We start from the raw sequence: 14,122 nt of genomic DNA, 5'->3' as shown, positions 1-14,122 counted from the left end.
CTGAAAATGGACTTTAAGTGCATGTATTTGGCAAAGTCTACACTTAAAGATGAAATAATTTGCAGCTGCTGGTAGGTCAATACTTTTTTATATACATATATGATGGATAAAACAATAGTTGTTTCTGTTATTTTTCAGTATTTTTATTGCACAGATTTTTTCACCCACAGAACTCCTGCTACCACAAACCCTCAGAATTCTGGACACAGTAACAATGTGTATGGTCTAAACCTTCACTACTTCGACTGTCATAAAATAAAACCTAAATTGTATTTAGTGCAACAGAACTGCGTGAAATACAAGAATTGAAAAGGAACGTGTTGCCCTTTTTTCTGACAAGTAGCAATGACTATTTATAAGTAAGCTGTATCCATCTTTTGGTTTGGGTAAAGAGAGATAAAATATAAGCTCTTCTTTTACTGTTATAGGAAATTCATTCTAACATTGTCTCTAAAGTAAACAATTATAAATGTATTAATGGACATTGATATTGCCACAGGTCTGTGTTTTCTGATCATGGATCAGGCACCTAATTCTCATGGGGCTTTTAAAAACATTTTTGTTTAATACACTTTGGATCCTATATCTCTTCTGAATTATGCAGTTTTAATGCATTTTCTTTTCATTATTTAAGGAAAAAAAGCAAGAACACTCCCACATCTTTACCACAAATAATCTCATGTCATCTTTCATTTGCCTCTCACACTCAGGTTCGAGCCCAGAAGTAAATTTTCAGATGCTGATAAAATTGTTAAAGTTAAAATTGTTAATTGTTTAACTGTATTTCACCCTTATCAGAGACAACATGCAATGTTAGCCAACATTAATGATAAAAACAGACACACCTATTTTACATGAAAGAAAAGACCAGGTTTAGAGTAATCATGGAAGAAGTAGAAATGCTGTGTATTTCACTGAGTGATCTGTGACTGAGCTGCCATAAACACGGATTAATCGAACATAAGTTACAGATTTTGATTTTACTAGCGGAATGCATAGATTCCAATTCATTCCTCAAGTTATTATTTGGATGCTTCAGCTCATCTGTAAAAATCAGCATCTGTGTAGAGGCAAACCACACAAGCTGCTTTCTGAAAATCAAAGAGGCCTATGTTTGCTTATTGCCGAGGCTGTCACTGATTAAAGATGGGCTTGGCAACTGCATAAATGGGGCTTGAGAAGGCAATTCCCTGCTATGGCAGAAACCTGGAGCCAAAAACCCAGGAGGTCTCTTCCAGAACGGCCTTGCTCACAACTAACTCGGGTTTCCCTCTTGTCTGATTTCAGCCGCCCTGATGAAGACATTCATTTCCCTCTTTTGGTTTACAGCAAATTATGCCAATCCCTGGTTACAGCAGAGCTCTCACAATTACAAATAGCAATACAGATCAAACCCACGGTTCTGTTCCTAGATGGCTCATTTCAAATTCACCAAACAAATATCCCATAGTCCTCATTCCAAGGATAAGGTAACTTGGATATGCCTGGAGACATGGAACAGGAAACTTGGTTCCTTTCCATATTTTATGACTAACACTGTGGGTGTATTAACTCTCAAGTGGAAGGTATTGTGCTGATCAGACTTTGATCCAGAGCCTTGATCCCAGTCTACTGTTTCCAGTGCACAGCATAATAGCCAGAGAAAGAGTCCCTTGGGAAAAATTTTGGGGTTAAAAAGATTTAAGTGCGCGAGGTTGGAACCAACTCACAGAAACAAGTAATATATGGTCGGTGGAGACTCTTATATCACTCAACATACATTGCTCAAGGTTTGCATATGGAACTCCAATGATTCCCAGACTCCAGGACTTTCTCTTCACCTGTTGGCTGCCACAGACCACTGAACCACAAAATTCCAATACATCACACACAGAGAGCTGCAGGGATGCACAAGAAAATGCATTCTGAGGTAGCTGCAGGAATGTTAAAATGGACTTCCTGCAAGGTCATTTTTAACTTGAAGTGCCGGGACGCCAAATATTGGCTGCCACAAGTTCTCCTGGAGTCGCTTCTATTCCTTGCAAAGAGACATGAGTCACCAGCCAGGCTCTGGGAACGCTACAATTTGCCCAACACGACAAAGTGTCAATCCCAAAACACCCTGGGACAGAAAGCAGTGTGCTAGGGACAGGGAGAGAACTTAGCTTTGCCTTGGCAGGGACCTTTAAAGGTTTGGTCTGGCAATAGCATAAAACTGAGATCCCAGAGTGATTTCTGGGTGACAGCCACTTACAGATTAGGAACAGCTCTGTCCTGATGCACAGCAAAAGCAATGTGGAGGCTTATTTTGGGGAGAGCTCCTTTCAATCCAATTTATCATTGATTGGTTCTAGAACAGGATCAACTAGAAAAATGGCTTTACAAGTGGGATTTCACCATTTCACCGAGACCGTGGTTATTCCACTGACTTCCATAAAACACAGGGCATCAGAGATCCAGATTACTTTGCATTTTGGAAAGCCCAGTGAGGTCATCACCACAAATTTAAGAAAAACAATATTTTGCTTTTATATTTATTATCTTTTTTTCCTCTTTTTATATTTTAAGTGTTGGTATTTAATGTTTTTTTTTCTTTTTGCCAGCTGTTCCCCTATAAGTAGGGTGAGCTATAAAACCAGCTCCAAACTGTAGATGGTTTAGTAATCAGATGAAGTTAAGGGCAGCAGCTAGGGACAGTAGCACTCAATAAAACTTTACTAGTTAAAGTAAAACTGGCACCAGAATTTTCTCTGTTAATATGATTAGCCCGCTGGAAATTACTGCATGACACACTGCGCTTCGAGCAATCTGTCTCCTTCCTTTGTTGCTGCACTGATCACAGAGATCTCCTTAAGGACATATTTATGTGTTTCACAAATTCTTCAGGAAGAAAATGTAATACAGCATTGATGCAAATTGCTGTAATACCATGTACTGAACCCATTTTAGGATATTATGAAGATTGCTGTTTCTATGGAAATTGAGCACCAGTTTATGGATACAAAATCCAAATTCACACAGGCAAAACCCAAGCACAAACAGACACACATACACTTGCTGAACACTGCTGGAATCGGTCCAGGATGATTTATTTTCCAACAGTAAATTTCCTCCGTGTATAACATTCACCAAACACTGTGAGCACTATGTACAACACTTTACCAGGATGAGTTACACCCTGGGAAGCTTTTAATGCCAGGACAGAAGAACGTCAGCCAAAAGGTAGAACTGGGGGGGAAAAACCCCACCCATATTCCTGCTTTTAAGCCAGCCAATATCAATATCAATGTCAACTGATACTCCTCTTTGTAAGGAGAGGGAAAATAAAATAAGCATGCATACACGTCAGTGTTTCTCAGTAACAAATAAGCAATTTGAAGTGAAAAACTAGGAAATCCACTTATCTAAGGTCTAAGAACAGAACTGGAGTTTCCTAACCCTAGAAGTGGAAGAAAAGCTCCACAGGAGAATTTGAGAACAGACAAGAGTGAAGCTGTCTCCTTACTGAACTTGAACAATTTGATTTCTGATTTTGCATTTCCCAAGCAGCCGCAGTGTTTTACGTCCATAGGCCACATTATGCAGTTTATGAGTGGGACACATCACACATCTATTACCTAGGATGACTAATTATTTGGGAATTACTGCAGTGAGTAATGCCAGAAGAATTTGCTTTATTGCCTCAGCATAGCTGAGCTGGAAAATGCCTTATGGATATATCTAATTCCATGAAGACAAACAACTTTATAGCCATCATTAACACAAGCTATAAATGCTAAACATGTAATTCTGTAGGAATTCTTAGAGGCATGGAAGAAACCCCTAACAGGGATATAACCTGCCCATGCAACCTCTCTGCTGTCCCATCTCCAGAGAGGGAAGCAGGAACACGGCAGCAATCAGAAAACACGGCTGTCATTTGCAGAAACACGGGGAGTTCGTGTAATTCAGTACAGATGTAAGCCTGGGGTAAGTCTGTCAGCATAACCAGGATTTTCACAGTATGTGAGTGCTGCCTCCAGGCATTTGGAAACACCTTCTCCCTGCTGGCTCCTCACAGTACCTGGGAGTGGAATGAAACCAGACCTGTGTTCTGCACCATCTGCTTTACCCCACACTGACTGCGGCCCTGATCCTGCACACGCTGCCATTCACACTCGAAATTCCCATCATAAACAGCCCCGCTGCTCATGTGAGGCAAGTACAGCACACGCACGGTTTTTGGCACAAGCGGGAAGCGTGCCTCTTCAGGGGCACCACGGAATTGCTGACGAGTTAGGAATGGGCCCACAAGTGTCATTTCACTGTACAAAAAAAACACGAGGGAAAAACAAATTGCAGAATCTGAGTTTCAATCCGCCAAAATGAATGCCAGCCACAATGAGCTCGCTAAGCAATAAAGGTCTCTCAGGAAATGGTTTGATAAAAAGCAAAGCAAGTAACAGGCAAAAGGATCCAGCTAGTAAGGATCCAACAGTGCTGCTGAACTAAAACAGGCCAGGTCACTCTTTCTTTCCTCTGCTTCTTTATGGATACAAAGTTGTGTAACACAAACAGAATAAAATATTTGGTATCACCAATCTTTATCTTTATAATTCTCTTTTTGGGCAGACCCAAACCCTTTCAGAGCACAAACTCTTTCTGCCTTCCCAAACACAGTCATGGGCTGGGAGACCATATGTGGCCAAGGTGAGAAAGCAAGGAATGCAAAAAAAAGTGCAAAGGGAGTATAGTTTACTTTATGAAACAGACATGTTTCTCCCCTTTTCCTCTATCCCTTTAGAGTTTCTCCAGCTCATGCTACTGATGGAAAAGATGTGATGGAAAAAAGCTGGTCTGGGGCTTACAGGGGCAGTTCTGAGCTCTGCAGAGGTGTCTCCTATGATGGAGAGCTATTAGGTACCACAGCAGCACCTGGCACTAAGTGGCACCTTGTGAGTAGTGCTGTTCACACAGATACTGTTAAAGAATCCCCCCCAAACATGTGGAATGTTTAATGGCTACACAAGGATCAATTATAAAGGTAAGGAAGTTTTGAGTTTATACAGTTCAATTTCTGGAAACAGCAAGAGCCTTTTAGTTTGCCAAATGAATTAGTAAACGAATACAGAACTGCAGGGTTTGCTGAGACGGTGGAGAAAAAAAAAAGTGATTGTGGTTGGTACTGCCATTTGTTAAAAACCGTTTGGGGATTCCTCTGGAAGCACAAGGAATTGCTTTCCATGTTCAAGGGCAAGCCAAGGACAGTGGAAGAGACTGAATCCATCCATGTTGAGCATTGCCTCCCACTTTTAATGTTTGTTTAGCACACTGTGCGAGGCCCATGGGTTTAGTGATCCTCAAATCCTGCAGTTTATCATGGATGTCCTGTGGCACAGGCATCCCTGACCTAGAGGAGGTTTTTTCCAGAGGGATCATCTCTTGTTTGACTGGAGTTGCCCTAGTACTCTGACACGCCCATAGTGCCATGGAATCATTCTGAATCTACATGGTACTTCCCAAGCAGCATTTTCTGAACCTTCACTTCCATTTGGGGAGAGGGTTCTTGGCCACTGAGGACCCTTTCCTTTTAACAAATTCTCTAGGGATCACATAGCTTTTTTTGAGGAATAAAAACAGAGAATGGGTGGTTCAGCCAGTCCCATTCTGTATGAAACTACAACTGGGCTCAAATGAAAGTTTCAAAGCACCCTTAAGGACAGAGACAGCTGGAAAGGGAGTCTGGAACAGAGACACTGTAGCAATCACCTGATACCTGCAACTGTTTTCCGCATGAAGAAGTTTGGGCCTCTACCTGCTGATTCATGATGAAAATTTGGGAGGAAGGAAAACTACTAAATACATGCTACAAAGTACATCCAAAAACACCACATGAGCTCTGTGATGGAAAAATCTTATAAGGCTGAATATGTGAAGGCACTCTGCAAAGTAGCCATTGAGGAGTTCCTCCCTGGATTTCTTTCATTCCAGACCTCCTGAAATCTGGGTGTGAGAAGTGCAGGGGTGAGAACACACATCAAGGTACCGTATGACTACACTGCTTTAACATGCTCTGAAATTGCTAGGGAAACACGATGATGTTTTTCATTAGGAACTGAAAAGAGAACTGACAGCAAGAAGAGACCCCAAAGGGCAGCTCTGGTTGCCTATCCAAGTTGTCACAGTGCTTCAGAGGAATCTTTTATGCAACAAATGACAAGGATTTTGGATAGGTTATTCTCTCTCAGGAGAAAAGGAATGAATTTAGAAACCTTATTAAAAATAAACGAGATGCTACTGTTTTTAAAATGTATGAATTATGTTTTCATTTCTTTCCTATGACGAGACGATTTCAAAACAAGCTAGAGAAAACTCCACATAAATTCATTTTTTCCATTAAATACCAAACCTATTTTCAAAATGAAGCTTAACAACCTCCCAGAACAAGAATATGTGTACTTTAAGATGGGGGGAAGCAGGGGAAGACAAAGAATCTTTTATACCAATTACTTATTGAAGACCTTATTTAAGCTGAGGTCACTGCCATGCCTTCGATTCCTTTGCAGAAAGGATCTGGAGTGAATGAGTGGTTTCAAGGCGAGAGCAAGTGACCCTTCCCTCCTCCTGTGCTCACTTTCCTTTTGTCCCCTGCCTTTCAATTACAGAGCAGCTTGACTGCCCAGGTAGCCCACGGCCAACATCACTGGCCCAAAAGCCTAAGCTGGGCACACCTGCGGATTCTGTTTGAGAATTACCTTTGATTGCATCAAGTTAAACCTTGAATTACTTCATCTCCACTAATAACCGCCCCACGACAACCTAAAATCTTGGTGAAAAACACTGTCTCATCACCATTCCAGTACCTACCACCAAGGAACAACGGAAACGAGGTAGAGAATTCAAACAAAACATTCAGTCACTATACTAGGGCAAGTCTTGGCACATCCTGAGACAAAACAGAGAGCAGTGTTTGTACTATGGGCTGTTTTTTTTTGAAATTAACAATGACAGCTAAATTTTGTGACTAGAACATGGTATAAAGCCTGGCCTGGTGAACGGGCACAGCCCCACTTACCGCATGTACAGAATCACAGAAGAGGCCGAGTTGGAAGGAACCCGTGGGGATCATCGAGTCCAACCCCTGGCCCAGCACAGGACATCCCCAGGAGTCACACCCTGTGCCTGAGAGCCTTGTCCAAATACTCCTTGAGCTCTGGCAGCTTTGGGGCTGTGAAGGCAATCCTTAATCCTTTTACAGTGTGTGTGCATTCCAACCGTGCAGGGAATCCTTAATCCTTCCACAACGCTACCATTGTGTTGTTTTCCAGTCATCTGCCAAAACAACCTCCTTAAAGCCCAGCACAGCGTTAAAAGAATCCCAAACCGCAAAAACCAGAGAGACTTTGGTTAGCAGCGGGCACATGCGATCCAGCCATCTTCCAGGAGCACATGGAAAGGGAAAAGGGCTCCTAGGAAGAGCCCGTAATTCCCCACCTCAGCCATTACCAGGCACCGCGCGCTGGGTCCCCTCAGGCCGTGAGGGCGCTACGGGGCCGCCCCGCCGCGCCCGCGGGGGCGCCGTGAGGCGCGGGCCTGAGGCCGGGGCCGGGCCCGACGGTTCCATCCGCTTCCATTCGCTTCCATTCGCTTCCATCCGGCTCCATCGTGCCCCGGCAGCGCCCATCCCGTCCCGTCCCCGCGGGGCCCGCACGCCGATGTCCCGGAGCGGCATCGCCCCTGCCCCGCAGCCGTGTGCCCCCGGGTGCAGTTTGGCGCTGCAAAAGAGCTGGCACCGCCTCGCAGCTTTCCTCCCGCGGCGTGCTTGTGACTACGGGCTCCAGGGCACCTTTCCTGGGATGCTTGGAAAGGCTGCGCTGGGAAGTGTCTCTGAGAAGCCTTCGAGGTGAGAGATCGCGGATTTTTAAGTAGCATCAGCGCAGCTGGATCGCAGGAGAAGAGCCTGCAGACAAATGAGATTGTGTTGGCACAAGCTGGGAGCGCTGAGCTGCAGCGCCCAGGGCACCGCGCCATGAAATCCAAGTGCTGCCAGACTCCGGGCATTGTGAAACCAGAGGCTCACCTCGGAGAAATCCATGTGTGCAAATCCAGCTGTCAGCCGCTGGAATTGCTGCACCTTTTTCCTCAGATAGCACCGTGATTTAATTAAGTGTTGATGTGTTCTGGGTGGAAGCCCCTCAGAAGCACTGCTTCTGAATAAGCCATTTCAGTTCAGACAGGGAACGGGAACAGAGGCCTTTCCCATATTACAGAAATATTTTGGAACCAAAGTTGAATTCCACTTATCATTGTTTTCATAGTAGCTGGATTTCAACTCAAAGGGGGGAAAAAAAACACCCTACATCACAAATTGTATTCCTACAACTCATTAAGGGTGATTGCAAAATGAGTGGAAAAACTTAAGACAAATTTCCAAGTACTGTGGGATCATTAATCTGTTTTGCCACTGTTTTCCAGGCTTATCAGAAGACAAATCTGCCTTGGTCTTTGCTTGCTGTGTGTAAGATGGTCTGTGGTTGGAGAACAGTACTGGAAAACAGTAAGCTGTTGCTATAGGATATATCCCTTTTTCCAGCTAAAATTGTTAACATTTTACATCTCAGGAAACCTCTGGAGCTGATTATGAGTGGCCTGAACGAACCAAGACGCAGATTTACAGCTACTTCGTTAAAGGTTTCTTCCTCTACAGCAGAGGAGTCACCCCCTCTCTTCCTCACATGTATCCGAGTCTTTATGGTATCAAATGCAGGCCAAAGGAACATATGGCACTGGGATTTCTTCTGGATGAGGTCATTCTGAAGTAAGGTCTCTTTTCCTCCCTCTACAGACACTTACATGCTGTCCGCAGAATTTGGCCGTGACATTCCAGATAAAATTATCACTTTCCCAGTCCTTGGTATCTCCTCAATTTTCTGTTTTAAGTCAGCGCTGGGAGGACAGCCACTTTCCCTGCACAATAGCTGACAGATTCCTTGGGTTCTGGCCAAAATGCTGCTTTGTAACTGGTTCTTGCTGCGTTTTGGAGTCATTTCATCCCCTGAGCTGCCAACTTAGTTGGGAGTTTTGGGGGGGTGTTTTCAGGAATCATTTTTATTGAGAGCATAAAGTGACCTCTAAGCCAGATATAAGCCCAGTTATGCCGAGTTCTGAGAAAACGCAAGCTGCTCGTTTTGGAAAGAGAAGTTAGGGTGGTAGCAGGAATTTGGTTTAGAAGTTAAACGTGCCATGTGACGATAACCAAAACCAACATCAGCACAGGTTCCACAGCCTGTAAGATTGGTTGGTCTGTGTGATCTACAGCACCTGGTGATGGGGTTGCACGTTAGCAGTGGCACACGTTTTGGTGATGCATCCTGTCTGTACCAAAAATCCCAGGAACTGCATACAGGGAATGAAGAACAGTGGGAAAAGGAGATTTGTGCAAGCACTAATTACATACATTGGATTAGGACTAGAGCTGGTGAGCAAAAGGAGAGATACATCAACAAAAAGTTATTCTGAGGAAGAAAAGGGTGTGAGGATAGTACTGATCCACAAATAACATACCCTAAAGGATTTTTTTTTCTCTTGCTAGAGTACTTCCTCCATTTTCACATTTCTTTAGACAGACAGACAAAACCCATTTAACTTCATTGCTATTATTACTCTTAATTTAAAAAAAAATCAAGTAATGAGCAGTAACAGGCATTATTGCTTAGATGCAGCTTTTCCCTTTGGTGATGAGATGAAGTGTGATGTGCTGAACTGCACGCAGCTCCCGTTCGCAGGGACAAGGTGCTCAGGAGGGCGGCTGCAGCGAGGGCAGGAGCCCAGGGCTGGGGACTGTGCTCACCGCTGCTTTAGAGAAGCCGTCCAGCCCTCACTGTCTCATCGCTGCCCCTCGCCGAGCCCTGACCTGCCCCACAGGTGCTGCCAGGCTCCGCCGGCGTTCATTACAAACCGGAGATTTTCGGCTGAAAGGCGCTACTAAAAATATTGTTGTTTCCATGGCAACAGCCCGTGCAATACAATGGGGCGGCTCTTTGCAGGATATTGCCGAAAGATCAGAGATGAGAAACTCTCGCCTCACCCAGCAGAGCGGCAATAGAGCAAAGGACCCACAGAAGCCACTGCTATTTATAGAACCACCTCTGGCTTGGCTTTGTGCCTTTGTGCAAAGCTCCTGGTTCTGTGGGTGCTCCATTCCAAAGACAAACTTTGCAGGACCAGGAAATAACAGGAGCAGCAGTACCTAATGTAGTAATAAGGGTCTTCTCCTTTCATGGGTTTTGTACTAGCTGCCAAAATGCTAATTTATTGATTTGGCTATGACTTTGTTATAAGTGCATATTATACTATTGGCTTTTCTCAATTATAATGAACTTTATATGTATAAGGTTAGAAAACTTTGTTGTATTAATATAGTTCCTTCTATTTCTGTTATTGATGAAACTTAAAAATAGTGGTATAATATACATATATGTTGAGCTATGGCATAGTATTAAAGCAAAAACTACTTTTGTTTGTACAACCCAAAGACTGAAAAAGATGGTCAGAGACCTCCCTCCATTCTTAGATTATCTTGTCCAGATGAGGACAGCAGTGACCAGAGCTCTGGGGGTGGAATTCATTGCATTTCTGTTATCAGGAATGTAAAACTGGGTGGCACCAAGAAGATTGATTTATTGGGAAGGGGGCGAGTCAAAAACTAAACAAACAAACATCCAAAACTTAAGAAGAATGTTTGAATCACGTATGAGAATTGATGGATATGTAGTAGGGTTCTGTTTTTAAGGGACAATCCTTTGTTAGTAAGGTGTGCTGTCTTGGCTGAATGCAGGGACACCCGGCCGTATCTGTATTCTTTATCTCCTAATTGTCTTTCTATTAAACTTTTAAATTCTATAAAAAATATGTGAACCTCATTTCTCATAACTCCAAGCAGCTTTAGAGCCATATCGATATTTAAACTTGAACTACAGCAATATATGGAAGCTACAGAGAGGCTGCCCAGACTTACTGCAGTAACAGAATCGTGATTGCTTGAGGTAAAAGATTTCGTAAATATACACCCACAGATAGGCTTCAAAATTCATAGCCAGCCTCCTAAAAGTTGAATTTTGTAGAGCTGCTGAGGCCTCGTTAGCCCTTAGGGTTTTAGAGTGGGATTTAGTGGGAATTACTAGGAGAAAAGCTGTTACTGGGATCAGAGCATTATCATTTGACAGCCTGAATGGATGTTACACCTGACTTCAATCCCATTCTTGAAACTGTTTGCATAAAACCTAGGAATAAACTAGGAAATCAATCAGCTTGGCCTTCATGAGAGCTGTCCTTTCTCCTTATGTCTAACTCGAATAAACAAGAGTTTTTGATACATTGTTTCTGAGTGAATAGTTGGAAGAGAATTTTAGCAAACTGGCTTCCCATTCTTTGCTCTAAGTTATCTGATTTTCATCTCAAAAATTGGTCAGTCTGCCAAGGCTTCATATAAAAAAATGAAGGCAAAGCACAACTAAATGAGGACATTTCTTGGAAGTTTATCTTTTTTAATGATTACAACAAGAGGCCGTTGGAGTTGAAGCACATCCACTGTTTATCCTTTGTGTGGAGTGGCTGCCTGCAGAAAGGGATTCAGTTTACATTATTGTCAGTCTGGCAGGAACTGAATAACTGAGGGCCAGTGTGTCTTGCTCAGCTATTCAAGAAATAGCATTCAGCAAGATCCTTCTGCAAATATCTAATTGGCATCTCAGGCTAATGTAATTAAATCAGCTTCAAACACTCATTTAGTTGCCAAGTTGTTTGAAGTACAGTAGAACACAGGGATATTGCCAGGGAGATATGGATTAGCAAATGAAGAGAAATACAAAACTTCAGGGCCAAAAATAGAATTGTACAGAGGAAAAAACAATGGTTTTCAATTAAGGAGTGAAGTTCTATCTCTGATATTTATAATAACATTATAGAGTTAGAGTATAAAGAGTATAAAGGTGAATATATAGCAAAGAGGAGTTCTCTGGGGACTGCAAGTACACACCTGCATTAATACAGCTTACATTCCTATGTATTTATATGATTTACTGATCTTGCAAAATGCAATCCCTATCAGTTGTCCCATGATGGCTTTGAGTAATTTCCATTCACCAGGGCACTGAATCGTGTGATTTCAGAGGGATGTGAGCACATACCTAAAGTTAAGCCCATATAAGTGGAAAGGGATAAACTTCAGCATATGCTTAAATGCTCACTGAATTGCAACCTACACTCCTTTGGCACCTGGCCCATTTGCAGGGGTAATTTCATGGCTTTTTCTGCTGTCTACGAGTGACTCCGTGATTTCCTGTGCAAAACACATCTCCACTTAAAATGGAGATACCAACTTCAGGTATAGGAAAAAACAGTAAAACAACAAAGGTCATGTTTTATGGACTTTTTTCAAACTTGGCATCACCTAACCAAGACAGAAGAATATATATATATATATATAAAGTAATCAATGATCACATTTCACTGCAAAGTTCCCTTTTCTTCCATTTCTTCCACATTTATCCCCAGTGATTTTTCTGAGAACAGAGTAAAACCTTCCTCAACATCTGACCTACAGTGATTTTTCATCTCCCAGAACAACAAGATCAGCATTATCCATCCCATCCTTCACATATTACTGTGGAAGGAATTACTAGGTGAAATCTGGCAGTAAACAAAGTTGTAATGAGAACCCTTCACCATGAAAATAATGAATCAGTTAAATTATCCCTGTCCCACTTCCCTGTAGGAATCAATGGTCATAGCTGGAACAGCACAACATAAAGAATCTTTAAATGTTTTATTAGAAGATAGCATAGGAATGAGAAGTGAATGAGAAAGTGATGTACATTCCCAGTATAAATACTAAGAGGAAAGAAAACTGTTAAAACTTTTAAACTGTTCTAAGTGGATCAACTCAGTGAAAATAAAAAACTGACGAACAAAATGATTTAGAAAAATACAGAAAATCTGAGGTTGAGCAATTGCATCAGACTGAGAGATAAATGCACTCACTATCTCTGAAAATTGATCTTGCAAGCATAGAAAGAGCATTTTAGGTGTAGCCTGACAGGTCTTTCAAGGACTTGAGAAATACAAAGGCAATTGAATGCAGTTCTTTTATATTTTAATTAAAAGAAACATTCCATGCAAGGACTTAATTTGCCAGTTTCCAGCCTAGACTGAATTTTTATAGCTGAATTTGAAACTCTTCAAAATAAAGGTTTATATAATGGAAAGGCTGACACAAGCCTGACTTCAGGGATGAGAACCACAGCATCAGATTTTCCTCTCTTGCTGGAGAAATTACAAATGGCTTCATGCAAAACTGAGGTAAAGAAAAGGTAAAAATGATCAGGAGCTCTTTAGATGCACCTTGAAGAAAGCACTTTTTGAGTGACAAATAAGATCAGATTCTAAAGCACATAAAGCAGATGTCTGCCAGCACCATGAGGAATAGCAGGGAAGAATTTTGCTTTTCCCTGAGGCAGATCTTCCTTGGACATGCACTGGGAAGGAAATTGAACCCGAAAGCAGTAAAGCTGCCCTGAAGAAAACTAGTAACAGGTGCTGGCAATGCCAGAGAAAGAGGAAATGCCCTCTTTTGAGCAGCTCTTGGGCAAGACAGCGTATGATATCAAGCAGAAAGCAATTCCCTGGCAGTTCCCTGACATAATTGTTCCTCTCAGGATTTCAGCAGACATCTCTTGGCTTCCTTGCAACTGCTTGCAGAAACAGGAGCACCTCGACACTTCAGCAGCTGCATGTCTGCAGGATTGTAGGAAAGCTGGCTATAGCCCTGAGCTTCCATTTTTTGTTCTGTGCAAGGGAGAGGCTTGTGTATAAAGGTCTTGTTTCTCTCAAGATCTATTTAAAATCACTTCTATTTTTATTTCTAATAAAGCTTTTGGGGTTTGGACTGTAAAACCATCTTCATCTCCTTTTAGGGAGTTTACTGCAGCAGAGTCTGGATTGTTCCACTACAATGTTCTGGCTGACTTTGGGTACTCGGTCCCAGTCTGTGAGTTTGCTTTTCACAGTGGATGACAACGGGAATTTAAAGAAATCCGTGCTAGCATGGAGATTTTCCCTGTTCCTGTATTCCCTGAGTCCCCAGTGGTGCTGGTTTTCAGAAAAG

General features: G+C 42.4%; 3 protein-coding genes across 7 annotated transcripts in view; 1 reads left to right on the top strand and 2 right to left on the bottom strand.

Annotated features, from left to right (window-relative positions):
- ARSJ (arylsulfatase family member J) overlaps positions 1 to 7,502 on the bottom strand; it is a 52,498-nt gene extending 44,996 nt beyond the window's left edge. The window contains exon 1 of one of the 5 annotated variants that reach the window (XR_015286571.1): positions 7,034 to 7,502. The gene's annotated coding sequence lies outside the window, so the exon portion shown is untranslated. The remainder of the gene's footprint in view (positions 1 to 7,033) is intronic. The other 4 variants (XR_015286572.1, XR_015286569.1, XR_015286568.1 and 1 more) reach the window with 4 other exon arrangements.
- The window catches only part of LOC111928998 (uncharacterized), a 130,614-nt gene that overhangs the window by 21,908 nt on the left and 94,584 nt on the right, over positions 1 to 14,122 (bottom strand). The window lies entirely within an intron of this gene.
- LOC147653298 (uncharacterized) lies at positions 7,380 to 8,858 on the top strand. Its single transcript, XM_086888217.1, has 3 exons — positions 7,380 to 7,861; positions 8,434 to 8,484; positions 8,580 to 8,858. The coding sequence occupies exons 1-3, from the start codon at positions 7,380 to 7,382 to the stop codon at positions 8,773 to 8,775; spliced, it is 729 nt and encodes a 242-aa protein (XP_086744343.1). The 3' UTR covers positions 8,776 to 8,858.

This window comes from Cyanistes caeruleus, chromosome 5 (assembly GCF_971803275.1).
Source record: "Cyanistes caeruleus chromosome 5, bCyaCae1.hap1.1, whole genome shotgun sequence".
In the NCBI taxonomy this organism is placed as follows: domain Eukaryota; kingdom Metazoa; phylum Chordata; class Aves; order Passeriformes; family Paridae; genus Cyanistes; species Cyanistes caeruleus.
This window is presented reverse-complemented; position numbering and strand designations above follow the sequence as displayed.